The sequence below is a fragment of the Dermacentor variabilis genome, chromosome 3 (genome assembly GCF_050947875.1).
Source record: "Dermacentor variabilis isolate Ectoservices chromosome 3, ASM5094787v1, whole genome shotgun sequence".
NCBI classification, from domain to species: Eukaryota; Metazoa; Arthropoda; class Arachnida; order Ixodida; family Ixodidae; genus Dermacentor; species Dermacentor variabilis.
The window spans coordinates 216,878,448-216,894,220 of NC_134570.1; the positions used below are offsets into that span (position 1 = coordinate 216,878,448).

The window sequence follows — 15,773 nt, forward strand, 5'->3', positions numbered from 1 at the left end:
AGGCAGCCAAACTGTGATTATAGAAACTGGCGTTTTATTGGGCTAACTTTTGCCCTCAAAAGCAGGCTGCGCTCAAATAACAACGATAGCGGCCAACACACTCGGCGATGGTCGAAAATCTCATCAGCGGGTCAAGCGCGTCAACTTTTCTACATCAGTCGTCGAATGTTCCAGAGTAATCTCTGGGACCCGCATGCCTTCCACAATGTTCTACACCATTCGCGTCGCGCATACATGCAATCAGATTACGCAAGGTTCGGCGACAACAGACAGCGGATAGAAATATCGATAACATTCCAGAAACTTCAGATACGTGCAGGCGCGTCCTGAGCTGTGCGATAACATTTGTTAGACGGCGAAACGTGTCGGCCGCTAAAGACAAGTACATGTGTCGATACCCCCCTCTTAAAGAGCATCGACCCGATGCTGCAAACAAACGAAAGTAATAAAGAAAAGCACTCGTAGTGAAGAAAACAACAAAATAAGGAAGTTCGTCAGCTTGCGTAAAAGGGCTTCAGACGCACAACGTGGACCACTTCGGATCGTGCCGGCGCCCCTGTGAATTCGAAATGCCGTCTGGCACGACCTCATAGTCCAGTTCGCACACACGTCGGATGATCTTGTAGGGTCCGAAATAGCGTCGCAATAGTTTCTCACTGAGTCCTCGTCGACGTATTGGGGTCCAAACCCATACATGGTACTCGACGAAGCGTCGTCGGAGGTTGTAGTGTAGGCGGACGGTACGCTGCTGGTTCTTGATCCGTAGGTGGGCGAGCTGTTGGGCTTCTTCGGCTCAATATATGCTTCGTCAGTGACGTGTAGCAGCATGGCGTCGAGCGTCGTCGTAGGGTTCCTGCCGAAAAACAGGCTTAAACGCCGTAATCTGTGTTGTTTCTTGTGCCGCCGTGTTGTAAGCAAAGATTACATAAGGCAGGACCACGTCCCACGTCTTGTGCTCGACGTCGACGTACATTGCTAGCATGTCGGCGAGGGTCTTCTTCAGGCGCTCCGTGAGACCATTCGTCTGCGGGTGGTGGGCAGTTGTCCTCCTGTGCCTTGTATGGCTGTATTAGAGAATGGCTTGGGTGAGCTCTGCGGTAAAGGCCGTTCCTCTGTCGGTGCTAAGGACTTCTGGGGCACCATATCGCAGCAGGATGTTCTCGACGAAAAATTTCGCCACTTCGGCTGCACTGCCTTTTGGTAGAGCTTTAGTTTCAACGAAGTGGGTGAGGTAGTCTGTCGCTACGATGATTCACTTATTTGCAGATGTTGACGCCGGAAACGGTCCCAACAAATCCATCCCAATCTGCTGAAATGGTCGGCAAGAAGGTTTGATCGGCTGTAGTAATCCTGCTGGCCTTGTCGGTGGTGTCTTGCGTCGCTCACAGTCTCGGCGTGTCTTGACGTAACGGGTGACGTCGGTGGTCAGACGCGGCCAGTAATACTGTATCCTCGACAGCGTTCTGGAGAATCCGAGTTGCCCAGCGTTTGGATCGTCATGTAGGGCGTGCAGTACTTCTGGACGCAGCGCTGACGGAACATCAAGAAGGTAGCTGGCGCGGACTGGTGATAAGTTCTTTTCGAACAGGTTGTTTTGTAACGTGAACGACGACAATCTGCGCTTAAATGCCCTAGGTACTACGTCGGTGTTCCCTTCCAAACACTCGACAAGGCCTTTTAGCTCCGGGTCTGCTCGTTGCTGTTTAGTGAAGTCTTCCGCGTTTACTATTCCGAGGAAGGCGTCGTCATCCTCGTCGTCTTGCGACGTGTAATCGATGGGGGCGCGTGATAGGCAGTCGGCGTCAGAGTGTTTTCGTCCGGACTTGTAGATTACCGTGACGTCATATTCTTGCAGTCTGAGGCTCCACCTCGCCAGCCGTCCTGAAGGGCCTTTTAAGTTAGCTAGCCAACACAACGCGTGATAGTCGCTGACGGCTTTGAATGGCCTGCCATATAGGTAACGGCGTAATTTTCCTGTAGCCCAAATGATGGCGAGGCATTCATTTTCACTCGTAGAATAATTGCCTACCGCTTTTGAAAGCGACCGGCTCGCATAAGATACACCCGTTCATGTCCGTCTTTCCTGTGGACTAGGACGGCACCGAGTGTGGTTGTCGGTATCGGCGTCTTCGTCGAAATGTGCAAGTACCGGCGGCGACTGCATGCGTCGTTTTAGTCCTTGAAATGCGTCGGCTTGCGACGTTTGCCACTTGGACTCGACATCAGATTTGGTTAGATGCGTTAGCGGCTCAGCGATGCGCGAAAAGTCCTTGATAATTCGCCTGTAGTACGCACACATGGCAAGGAATCTACGCACTGCCTTCTTGTCGATAGGCTGCGGGAACTTTGCGATGGCAACTGTTTTCTGCAGGTTGGGGCGTACTCCGGATTTGCTGATGACGTGGCCTAGGAAGAGAAGCTCATCGTAAGCGAAGCGGCACATTTCCGGCTTCAGAGTGAGCCCTGATGATTTTATGGCCTCTAGTACTGTCGCCAGCTGCCTAAGGTGGTCGTAAAAATTTCCGGTGAAGACGACGACGTCATCCATGTGAACAAGACAAGTTTGCCACTTCGATCCTGCTAACACCGTGTCCATGACGCTCTGGAACGTTGCAGGCGCCGAGCACAGTCCGAATGGCAGGACCTTGAACTCGTAAAGGCCATCTGACGTGATGAAGGCGGTCTTTTCGCAATCTCTCTCGTCGACTTCCATTTGCCAGTAGCCAGACTTGAGGTCCATCGACGAGAAGTATTTAGCGTTGCAGAGCCGATCCAATGCGTCGTCTATCCGTGGAAGGGGGTATACGTCCTTCTTCTTGATCTTGTTCAGTCGACGATAATCGACGCAGAAACGTAGGGTTCCGTCCTTTTTCTTCGCCAGGTCAATAGGAGATGCCCACGGGCTATTCAACGGCTGGATGATGTCGCGGAGCATTTCGTCGACTTCTTGTCTAATAGCTTCACGTTCTCGCGTCGAAGGGCTCTGGCGGAGACGTTGAGTGTACTCTTCGGTTATTACGCGATCCTTTGCTACTGGTGTTTGTAGAATCCTCGATGACGTCGAAAAGCAGTCCTTGTATCGTCGGAGAAGACTTCTGAGCTCTTGCTGCTTGCTCATTGGGAGATTTGCATTTACGTCGAAGTCTGGTCCGGGGACTTTGGTCGGCGGCGTAGCTGGGGCAGAATCTGAGAGGACCAAGGCGTTGCTCGTTTCTACAATTTCATCGACGTACACGATTGTCGTTCCCTTGCTGGTGTGCTTGAAACCTTGGCTGCATTTGGTTAGCATCACTTCCGCTTTCCCTCCGTGGAGTCGAGCGATCCCTCTTGCGACGCAAATGTCACGGTCGAGCAGGAGATGTTGATCGCCGTCGATGATGCCTTCTACGTCAGTGGGTGTTTCGGTGCCGACGGAAATAATAATGCTGGAGCAGGGCGGGATGCGGACTTGATTTTCGAGCACACTGAAGGCATGGTGACTACGAGAGCTCTCCAGCGGCTTCGCTCGATCTTCCGACAGCGTTATCGACTTCGACTTTAGGTCGATGATTGCGCCGTGCTGGTTCAGGAAGTCCATGCCAAGAATGACGTCTCGTGAACACTGTTGGAGGATAACGAAGGTGGCAGGGTAAGTCCGGTCATGAACGCTAATTCTTGCCGTGCAGATTCCAGGTGGCGTAATGTGTCCTCCAGCGGTCCGAATTTGAGAGCCTTCCCACGCAGTCTTAACCTTCTTCAACTGGGCGGCGATGTGTCCATTCATGAAGGAGTAATCGGCCCCTGTGTCGACTAAGGCGGGGACTGCGTGGCGGTCGAGAAGCACGTCGAGGTCGATGGTTCTTTGTCTTGCGTTACAGGTAGGTCTTGGCGTCGGATCACGGCTGCGTCACGTTGCCTTGTGGCTGGAACGTCGCGTCGTTAGGTCGTCTTTCATCAGCGTGTTCTTTGCTGCCAGACTTCGTCGGGACACCCGCCGTGGTTGCTCAGTGGCTATGGTGTTGGGCTGCTGAGCACGAGGTCGCGGGATCGAATCCCGGCCACGGCGGCCGCATTTCGATGGGGGCGAAATGCGAAAACACCCGTGTGCTTAGATTTAGGTGCACGTTAAAGAACCCCAGGTGGTCAAAATTTCCGGAGTCCTCCACTACGGCGTGCCTCATAATCAGAAAGTGGTTTTGGCACGTAAAACCCCAAATATAAATATAAATATTCGTCGGGACGGCGGTGTGTCGTCGTTCTTATGTCATCGAGATAGTCTTTTGGGTGTCCTCGTCGGCGGCGGAGGATCTTCGTCAGTTCGACGAACAGCAACCGCACCCCCATCGGTTGGTGCTGTTAGTTTTCCGCGGATATGGGCTTACGGACCGGGCCCGGGCTGGACCAGTGTATGGACGGCGTTGCGGCGACAGGTAGTGGCCTGGTGACGGCGAACGGGACGGTCGTCTAGAGTTACACTCAGTGGCGGCTGGGTAATCGGCGATGTCACGTGGGCGCTCCCCTAGCTATGGACGTGGCGCGTTGACGCCGAACCTTAAGTCCCAAGTGGCGGTATGGGCATCGGCCGTACACATGGCCGGCTTCGCCGCAGTGGTAACAGAGCGGGCGGTGCTCGGGGGCGCGCCAAATGTCCGTCTTCCTCGCGTGTGTGCGCTGGGTTACGGGTGGGCGTACTGGCGGCGGAACACGGAATTGTGGCGTTACAGAGCCCTGGCGCGCTCGCGGAGGGGGGAATCGACTGCTTGCGACGGCGGCGTAGGTCATCGCTTCTGGCAGGGGCTGCGGTAATTGAGGTTGCACCTCAGGAACTCCAAGCGTTTGCTGAACCTCATCTTTCACGATATCGGCGATCGAAGCCACTTGAGGCTGCGACGAAGGCAGGACCTTCCGCAGTTCTTCGCGCACAATGGCCCTGATGGTGGTTTCTTGAAGGTCGTCGGAACCCAGTACTTCGATAGCGTACTGCGGCGTGAGCCCCTGGTGGTTTTATTGCCGGGTGCGCATTTCCAGAGTTTTCTCGACCGTCGATGCCTCTGCAGAAAACTCAGCTACAGTCTTCGGTGGGTTACGAATAAGTGCGGTGAAAAGTTCTTGCTTGACGCCCCCCATCAGGAAGCGGACTTTTTTCTCCCGCGACATTTCCGGTTCGGCGTGCCTGAAAAGTCGGGCTATGTCCTCTGCGAAGATCGCGATCGTCTCATTTGGCAGCTGCGCTCTGGTTTCTAGTAGAGCCTAGGCTCGCTTTTTTCTCACGACGCTTGTATACGTTTGGAAGAAGCCGCTTCGCAACAGGTCCCACGTCGTTAAGGTGGCTTCTTGATTCTCGAACCAGGTCCTGGCGGCGTCTTCCAATGCGTAATAGACATGCCGCAGCTTGTCGTCACTCTCCCAACTGTTAAACGTAGCGACCCTCTCATACGTCTCCAGCCAGCTTTCCGGGTCCTCAAATGTGGAACCGCGGAACGTTGGTGGTTCCCTGGGCTGCTGCAGTACTAGTGGGGCCGCTGAGGCTGCCATTGGGGCTGTATTATTGCTCGTGTCTGGACGATCTTCTCAGACGATCTTCTTGGTCGTCTCTGGTAGAATTCCGTGTTCCGGGGGCAGCTGTTGTAGCCGGCGGCTTGCTCGATGTTCCGAGACGACGTTGGTGTTGTCTTTGCGGTCCGGGCTTTGATTACGGCTTGTCGGGGGCGTCCGGCACATGAACGCAAAGCACCTCCACCAGATGTCACGTAGTAGTGACGGTGACGAAGGCAGCCAGACTATGAGTATAGAAACTGGTGTTTTATTGGGCGAACTTGTGCACTCAAAAGCAGGCAACACTCAAAGAACAACGATAGCGGCGAACACACTCGGCGATCGTCGAAAATCACATCAGCGGGTCAAGCGCGTCGGCTCTTATACATCAGTCGTCGAATGTTCCAGAGTAATCGCTGGTACCCGCGTGCCTTCCACAAAGTTCTACAGCATTCGCGTTGCGCATACATGCAATCAGATTACGCAAGGCTCGGCGACAGCAGACAGCGCATAGAAATATCGATAACATTCCAGAAACTTCCGAAACATGCAGGCGCGTCCTGCGCTGTGCGATAACATTTGTTAGGCGGTGAAACGTGTCGCCCGATAAAGACAAGTACACGTGTCAATATTAAACTGTGACCAAGTGCAATAAAGCGCCAGTTGTTTGCAGCGCTATGTTCTGTGTGCCTTCTCTCGTGTCGTGCATTTCTTTGCGCTAAAAACTGTTAACATGCGATACCAACTTGCCCACTAGTCTGTTTTCTTGAACTCTGAAGGTGTTCTCCAGGAAAGTGGAGCGCTCTCTCATCCGAGTAAGCGAGAAGTTGCAGGTGAAGAATGATGAGTAAATCAGATGCTTCCCACCATTGAGGCGAGCCCTTTGAAATGAAATTGTAGAAGAAAGGCTTGACAGACCTACGCGAAGACCAAACGGCCCCATAGACGCACCGAAAACATATTCTATTCTTACCTTGGCATTCAACTGCCATCAGCGGCGGCTGAACATATCAACGACGAGTTTTCAATGGGTGACGATATACCTTTATTATAACAGTTGAATGAAAAATATAAAATAGAAGGAGGAAAACTAGTTCAGATTTTGACCCTAGCTGCCATTTCATAGTCATGTATTAAAGTTACCAATTGCTTCGAGGTGCCGGCCCGACAGGCGCGTGAAGCCATTTGTTTCAGACCAAAGGACAGAGTTCTTGGCATGGCGAATAAGTGAAATTTTCAGTAAAGAAGATTTATGAAGGCGACTTAATTTTCTACTGTCTACCGGGAAGAAAAAACGTCATCTGCGGTTAAGAAAAGCACCTGCGTTTCATAAATTTCTGAGAACTTTGGGAGGATTGGAACAAATGTTGCAGTTAGAAATCGGAATTCTTTTCATTCACAACTTCGCGCCCACCACACGGTGTTATAGGCGGAAGAAGTGGCACCTCCATAGTTTGTGCGTGCATGGAACATGAGAACTTTCAGCTCATGATCAGTGTCGCAGGCTTCCCGCAAGCAGAAAACTATCATCAACAATTTTATTCAAGATCGAAAATTATCGATACATGCTTGGCTCATGTCGTGTGTGCCCAAGCAGCGATGCCTTCCAGAGGATGCCGCAAAGAGACCGTCACAATATACAAATAAGATTGAGTGCCTCCATGTTCAGCATTGAATCAGTGCTGCCCGCTGCAGGCTTAAGTCCCGCCCATTTTTCTGAGAAGCATTTCCACAAGCCACAAGAGCTCAAATCGCACCACTTCGTGAGCAAGCACTAAGCAAAATATTTTAGAGAGCTCAAAACAATTCTCCTGGGTGAAGAGTTGATTCCTTAGTTAGACTTGATAGAGAATTATAGCGTCCTCGTGCAAGAGGCACACCAATCATTTCACTGGGTAAGGCAAGCAGCATTACATCCCTTCGTCATCTACCATCGCTCTAATGAAATTGCTGCGCTTCGTGCAAAATAATTCGTCGTTTGGGACTGTTCCGATCATACTAACGCTGTACTTTTCAAGGTGAAGTCCTAAATGTCTTAAATTTACTCATTGTAAAAAATACCTATTTTCCGACGGTGCATTATCACAGTACAAGAACAAGAAAAGTTTTTTTCAATTTCTGCTGTCATGAAATAGCTTTTGTGTAACTTCAAAGCGGAAACTTTTTGCAACGTCTCATTGCAAAAGTGTTCGCCTTGGCATTGGTGGCACCGTGAAGCGGTTTCCAGCGGTTGCATTCTTATACTATACCTATACTGGCACCCCATACTTTTTTTTTAATCGTCAGAAAAGAAACCACAGGTATATCTGTGCTCTGGGTGCCACAGAGAAGGTTTGACGAAAAAAATCTCAGGACATCTAAGCACTCCTTATCAGTTGTACAATTGAAATCCAATTGAACGGTGCTGAGCAGCCGTTCTAGTCATAAACGCCTGGAGGAAAAAACGAGTGCGTTGAGTCGCTTGGCCCCGTATAGTCTAGCGGGTAAGACGCTCGGCTTCTGAGCGTAGGGTCATGGCTTCAAAACTCGCTACTGCCAATTTGTTGTGTTTATTTTGTACATTAATTGCTTTATAGCGGTCGCCGAGACACGGTTATAATCCAGGCGAGAATTTGCACGGGCAAGGAGGCGCGGATAGCACAAGCTTCCGGGAGCGAGAGTGAACGTGACGTTACTTCACTGCTATGATGGTAATAATGATAGTTTATTGGCATTATCCTTGAAAAAGGGCCGTGACATACCTAGCTGACGTGAGTTACTCAAGTATGTCGAACATGTTTTTTATTCTAACATTTTTGTATACACCTATTCAACCTTTTTTTCTCTTCCTCAATAATTCTTTATATAGCTTGTACCTTTGCTTGAAAAAAATCCTGTCGTATCAATCCAATTCCTGCTTTTTTTCGAACCAGTACTGTAAACCATTCTTCGTTATCTAGACTGCTGAAAACTGGATGCTTCTGCGCGATTTAAATCCAAACGCTTCTGGAAGGTGCACATTTCCTACGGGGCTCACTGGGTGAATCACTTCGCATTCCATTAGGACGTGCGGAGAGGTCCTGAAATTATTGATGTAGCATACACGTGCCTCATGTAGTTGCCAATATTTGTTCCTGTATGTCTTTGTCCTTGGGCAACGAGATTGAGCCTCGAATAGCAAGGCACTTCCCTTCGTGTTATCGTACAGACTTTCCCTTCTAATTTCGTTCTTCTCAGTCTTGTAAACCTCCATGGCTTTTTTTGTTTCTGTTATTTGCATCAAATTCACTGTCTCTGTTTCTTTTGCTTCTTTTCTGATTAATCCTCGTTGTGTATGTACTCTTTCAATTACCCTGTTTTCGAGTGCCGACTTTCTTGACTTATTCCTCCATTCTGTGTACACGCTTTCCATGTAAAAATTCTTGTGAACTTTACCAGCCCACTTATTTCGATCTGTATTCGTGAGTCTTCTTTTTGAAAAATAATTATTCTGTGAGCTCCTCTGACTTCAAACAAGGCCTAATACATGTTACCCTGCACTGCCTCATTTATGATTTCGGCTTCCAAAGTCAACCGGCCTTTTGGTCTCCGGTTACAACCTCTAGCCCCCACAAGAATTTAGGCACAGAATGACACCACTGCTTATTTCCAGACTCCACCCACTGTAACCTCCTCTCCCCTTACGCGACACGTGGCGCCCGCTCTGATTCGTCTAGCCACGCTCGTGACTGGCGTCGCAGCCAATTGATATGTAGGTGTAGTTTTTCGCTTGTGCTGGTGACAGATGCCGGCTTTATCACTCAATGGACCATTTCATGCTTTCGCATCAGAAAGTTGAATTATCTGAAAGCTTTCAGTCCATGATCTTCCCGAGAACTCGTCGCTTACGACAGCTAATGATGGCCTCACCTCCTACTAAGCTACATTAACTCCAGCTTCCCCAACTGCAACTCCTTTAACTCCAACCTCATGTAAAATACTAGAACATATAATAATGTTCCTTGAAAGTAATAACGTATTAACATAATAATAACACATAATTAACTTAATACATAATTACATAATTACATAATTAACATATTATCATAATAATAACATATAATAACAGCTTTCAGCACGGCTTCAGGCGCGGTTTTAGTACTGTAACCTAACTTACGGAGTTCACTCGTCACCTTTCCGATTACATCGACCATCAGATTGACACTATTTTCGTTGACTTTAGGAAAGCTTTCGACACTTTACTACACTCTAAATTGCTTTTGAAACTCTATAATATTGTTACGGAAAGATGACAGAAGAGAGAGAGGAAGATCGTGAGACGCTGGCTGAGTGTTATCGAACGCGATAATATTCAGAAAAGTTCCGACAAAGGATGCCTCCTCTTGCGCTGGACGATAACTATGAAAGTTTATTTAGCCAGTGAAAGGCGGTCACCAGCAAAAGAAACCATGTGTTCCTGTCAGTATATATATTTTTGTTGTTGAAGGTTGAATAATTGAGTTGCGAATAATGTTAGCGTGCAGAAACCTGATTACGCGTGCGTGAAGGGATATGGCGATCGCGTCTGCTCATAATAATTTATCTTCTGTTCATTTATTGGTCACCAGTATTTCACCTGATGGCATTAGAGTAAGGGCGTTTCAGCATCGGCAATGGGCCTTGCCCTAGCGGGACAGCGCGTTGCATATTAAAGGGGCACATACGAAAAAGCAGGTTCGTCTTAAGGAAGCTTATTACACTTAGACTGAATAGTTGCACATAAATTGGAGAAAAATATTATGCATACCATACGCCATGCACAGCCCGGCCAGACTGCTCATGGCCTACCTAATTGACCTAATTGGGTGCCTTTACTTGCAAAGGTTCTTCTGGCGAAAATGGCTGGTCGCTTCGTGTGCGCTGTATTCTTGGTCGCTTAGTGGTGAGATCGCGTAATCTCCAGATATCGAAAGGCAGCACAAGTTCGTTCCCTGCTGAGCACGCTTTCATCGCGCCAGCGTTCTCACATTCAGTGTTCGCGGACATTGAGTGCAATCACTTGGTGATTCATTGCGCGCGTTTGGTACCATGCTTTGTGATTGATTTCTGAGCTAATGTTTGCTGCAAGCTTTACGCTAGCTAAAGTACGAGTCTCACTTCATATACACCAGAACACCGTGAATTCAAAGGGCGCCGCCATATTGATGAGCGCCGGTCGCGCCATCTATCCCAAGCGCCGCGAAGTAGCAGGCCTGGGCTGCCACGCCGGGAGATGCGACCCGGCGCGAAGGCGAAACTTGGGCTTTTTAGCTGGGCGGAAGGCGTATTTCGCGTTTTTTCTAGCCTGTCACTTTCGCTGTCTCGATTCAATCAAACTTCAAGACCTCATGCAAGTCCGCAATGGCCACACTGAGTGATGTGCAGACTGCAGAAGCGAATACATCGGGTAACCACGTAAGCACGTAACCTGTGAAGGATTTTACAGCACTGTGTTGGTGACACATATTATTAAAGAACGCAGAACATTGTCCTCTGCACTTTCAGTTTGGTCTTGTTTGTCATGGTCACTACTGGGTCGGCCACGTTTGGCAACCAACTGGCGAGGTCGTTTGACTGCCTGATTAGCAGACGCCAGCCCTTCACCACCTGCACATTGAAAACAAAATAGATGTTATAGTAAGAAGGACTGTAGTTCTTTCCCATGCCATCACTGTTGCGAAGATATAAAGTCCCCGCAAAATGAAATAGAAAATGCACCAGGCCAATTGTATCGTGCAACCACTTAAGAGTACAACATTCAGAACACAAGCCTACAGTGCTCGAACAAGCAGCATATGATGCTAAACCTGCACTCATTGGAAAATGAGGAAATACAGTAGTTATAATGTTCAACTACATGTGCAGTCAAAGCCCGTATAACAGGGCGAGCATGACGGATGCAGGTGTTGTACAGTTGCACAAACCATGACAGGGCACATAAAATTACCACCCCTACTTAAAGCTGCATCATCAGGGAAGCCTTTGGTACAAGACAACAACCGCACCTGCATTCCAAAAAATTAGCCCCACCAACTGCAGATACCTGGTTTCAGACCTGTTTCGCTTGTGCGAGGTCATATCGGATTGTTAGCGCTCCCTTAGAAAAGAAAACAGTAAAAAAAAAAACTGGTGAGAACGAGCAAAATTTTGTTGCAATATACAACAATAATTAAGCACCTTATTTTCCTCGCCTTATCAACGGAAAAATTTTGCGCTTTGCCCCGCATAACAGCCCGCACGCAGTTTAGAGCTCAGGAGGCTCAAGTGAATTCGTTACGAATGACACCTGCAACACCAGCTCGTAAAGACAGGCGCGCTGCAAGAACGCCTTCGTCGACGAGCAGTCGTCGTTTAAGTTTTTGTGGACGCATGCTACGTGACGAGCAGACTTCGGTTTACTTTCATTAGCAATAACGCTCACCAGCAGGGCAACATACTATCGCCTACAACTTGTCGTTCACGCTTAATGGTCATGCCGTGCACCAGCTGCAAGTATCGCTGACCGCAAACTCAGCTGTTCCGCTTAACCGTCGGGAGGTCTGCCTGAATGAAAACACGAAAAGGCTTGCCTCCTTGTTATAGCCAAGGCGAAGCACCGGCGCGGGATTCTGCTCAGTGGGCTTGTCCAGAAAGTGCTCAGAGCAAACCTGCGTGTTACACATATTACGTTCGTAGGGCGCAAAGTTGAACGTGGCACCAAAATATACACCGATCGAATACTCACTCGTGCATTTTCACTGGGTTGGTAGTTCTTCCTATTCACTGCAGCTATCCACCGGTGGCGCAGCTTGTCATTCTTCGTTGCGGATGGAAATCGGTGCAGGCTGAAAACACCGCACCGGCACGATTCCCTACGTGTATTGTGCACTTCGCAAACAGCGCTAAGCAACCTGCTCCTTTTCCGCTGGTTATTTTGGCATCCAAACACGACGCAACGATGCCCAGATGACTTCTTGTACTTAGGATCCGCGTGAACGGGCACATTTCCGCACTTTGGAGTCCTAGAGCTAGCGCTAGCCATGTCTGCTGGTCGCCGGCGAACACACTTTGGCAGCCCAGAACAAAATGGCGCTGGTCGACCGGGCAATCCGGGCGCGAGAGTATGCGTTCAAATAGTCTGGGCGCGAGGCTAGCGTATTCTGGTCTATAGATGTCTAATGCTTCGCTATGGCCATCAGTGCTTAGCCTGTCGGGTAAAACGTGACTTCTTTATTTTTCGTTACATGACGCCTCAGCGGTAAAGCGCCGTTCGGTATATTATGCCATAGTATAGCACACGCTAGAAAATGTCGCACCCGAACAATTCAAAGATTTGGCAAGGGAGATCCTGAAATGTTGTCATCTTGCATGAAAGTTAAGGAATGAAAATTATCAGATGCGTAGGATGAAAGGTGGATTTAACAACTCAATTAGAGGTGAGAAAAGCAAAAAAAGACGAAACAACGATGATGATAACCCGTCGCTGTAATAGTGGGCATGATATCTAATGCGTCAGCATGTGGCCCTATGGTGTGCGCCACACATCGTAAAGCTCTGTCGTAAAATGTGGCACTTCTTGCGTACCCACGTCCTATCGTTAAAGGACAAGTCTAGTTGTGCGCGGGAGTAGTAAAATTACTTTGAAATAAAGTACTCCCTTCCCACACCAGGCGAAAAGTACCTCTGACCTTTGTGCAGTTGCTGAACCTCAGCGTGGCCGGAATGCAGCCAAGCCTCGTAGCTATGCACATGCGCATGGACCGAGAGGCGCTATTGTCGGTCATGTTAACTGAGACGCGCTTTGTGACCATCATGCGACGGCCGGTCGACTTATTTCGCTCGCTGTACGACTACTATGCCCTCCAGCGCCACTTCGGCGACGAGCCGCTCGAGGAGTTTGTCTTCAACGACGACCACGTACGTGCCCTGCAAGAGACGCGCTTCGCCGGTAATCTCGGCTTCAACCAGATGGCCTTCGATCTGGGCATGCACCCGGCAGATTTCGACGACCACGACAAGGTGCGTGTCAGGATCTTAAACTTCTTCTTTCGCTTGCTGTACTCCGACGACTAAATATAAACATCCAGGCATACCTAGAGAAGCACGTGTATAGTGTTAGTTGCTACTAACACCGTTCAAAACCGAATACATATGTTTACGCATACAAATCTGCTTTTGTTTGTTCTAAAAAAATTAAACGACTGGAACGCATTACGAGCGGATCCTGAACTGTTAACTCTACCTGTCGATATTTCTTGTGCTTTAGTGGTTGCACCATTGTCAAGTAGCAGTTTTGTGCCTGCTTTGTTTTTACTTCTGTTCTCTTCAGATATTCTCTATTCCATATATGTGCAAGTATTCAATTTGAATGTGACGTATTATGGACTTACTGAAGCTTATTGGACTGTATGTCTGCAGTACTGTGAAAGAGAGTAAACTTACTTCGAGAATCAGCGTGAAAGAGTTCTGCTTTCTTCGCCCAGGGTAGGCGGCTCCCTTAGTCCAGACGGCCGGTGAGGATCGCTGCTTGCCGTGCCTGAGTCACCAGCTTGCACTGATCTTCCAAGTCTGAGGTTGCGCGCGGAGCCGCCCGCGATTCTTCACGCTCCTGTTTTGCTTCGCCCTCCCTATCTGTGGCGTTTGCTTGGCTGATTAGTACTGCGTGGCACGGGCACTTCATTGCCACGTGGTCGAGAGCGTACGGCACTTTGCAGTAGCCGCATTAGTATGGGAAGTATGTGGGGTGCAACCTGTGCGTCATAATGCCATGAACCATGTGCCATGTGTTGCTCATGAGGTGCCCAAGAGCGACCGTCTCTTCGATGTCGAGTTTTGGGTGAGGCAGCACATATAGTCTACTTTCTAGTTGGAAATACTGTAGAAGATCCGAATATTTCCTCGGGATGTCCTTAGGCCTCGTCAACGTACGAGTCCTAGTCCTCCCTCTCAGGAAGGCCTGGTGCTGTGATCGTGGGCTGTGGCGGGCGCCGCTTGGTTTCCCACCAGGAGTTCATGACCCTGAGTCCAGAGGACGTAGGTCTGGGTAGTTGATTCTGACTTGAGATCTTATGAGTGCCATCCGCGATATGCGACCTTTCTGGTATTAGCGGTGTCTTGATTGGGAGTCGCTCATGATGATTGCGTTGTTGGTACACGTTAGTATGGATAAAGCGAGAGCCAATCCTTCGGCTGTGATGGGACTTCGTGCCAGAATATTAGCAGCACATTTAAAGGGCTAGCATTATTTACGTACAGCATGAACTTTTAGAGTGCTGTGTATCTATATGTTTGTTTTATGTTTGTATATCGGTATCTAACTGTTTTCCCGCCTACCCGGGTCCCTGAGGAGTCAGCAGTCGAATGGGCAGCTCACCGTGCTGCTGACGGGAGCTATGCCAACGCCTCCATTGAACCGGAGGCGTTATCTATGCTCATAATCAAAGGCGCAATGACCATCCAATACTGGAGCATTCGGTAGGCCAAACTGCATCTACGCTTGCTGGCGTACGAATATTGTAAAAGGGCTCGAAACCAGCCATCGCACCAACTTGGGTTGCTGAGCACGAGACACTGGGTACATGCGTGCCACTCTTCAACAAGCCACATTCATGCTGACAAGGGTTACTGTAGACGCGGGATTGGCTAAGTACTACTGTTCGATGAAACTCTTGGACGCCGACTTGGAGCAGTGGGTATGTTCCACTCAGTCTCTGGTGGTCTCTAATGAGCCTCTTTGAAGCCAATTTGTATCACTGGTTAGGCGGCAGTAGATGTGTTCCGCTATGAAACGAACATCTTTGACGTCTACGTGGTTAACTAGGTATTGCCACTTACAAAAAATATCCCTTAAATTTATCCGATGATTAGTGGAAATAAGCCCACATTACAAGGGTTCCTCGAGGACCGCAACGCGACTCATTAGCAGGCCGTATCATCAATACACTGGGTACGAGCCGTTTTCAATGAATGCTTTTCACGCCACCGCTTTAGGAAGCTGTGCCATTATTGCGCTGCATACCAGCCACTCTTCAAAGAACCTTTCGCTTAATACGCACCACTAAGCGTGCGACAATGCGAAGGAGCAATTATCAGCGCTTGCAGGCACCGGCGTGCCACACTTGACGATGGATGGATGGATGGATGGAAGGATGGATGGTTGTTATGAGCGTCCCCTTTGGAACGGCGCGGTGGGTTCCGCCACCAAGCTCTTGCTGTTATACTGCCTAATGTCCTACCTAGGTTTAAAAGAAGAAAACAAACACCACATGAATTCCTATTCATAA

The 15,773-nt window shown here is 49.1% G+C and overlaps 1 protein-coding gene across 3 annotated transcripts in view; it reads left to right on the forward strand.

Annotated features, from left to right (window-relative positions):
- The window catches only part of LOC142576639 (galactosylceramide sulfotransferase-like), a 181,004-nt gene that overhangs the window by 128,751 nt on the left and 36,480 nt on the right, over positions 1–15,773 (forward strand). For all 3 annotated transcript variants that reach the window (XM_075686852.1, XM_075686851.1, XM_075686853.1), the window contains one exon: positions 13,189–13,509. In XM_075686852.1, coding sequence (XP_075542967.1) covers positions 13,189–13,509 — 321 coding nt within the window. The remainder of the gene's footprint in view (positions 1–13,188; positions 13,510–15,773) is intronic.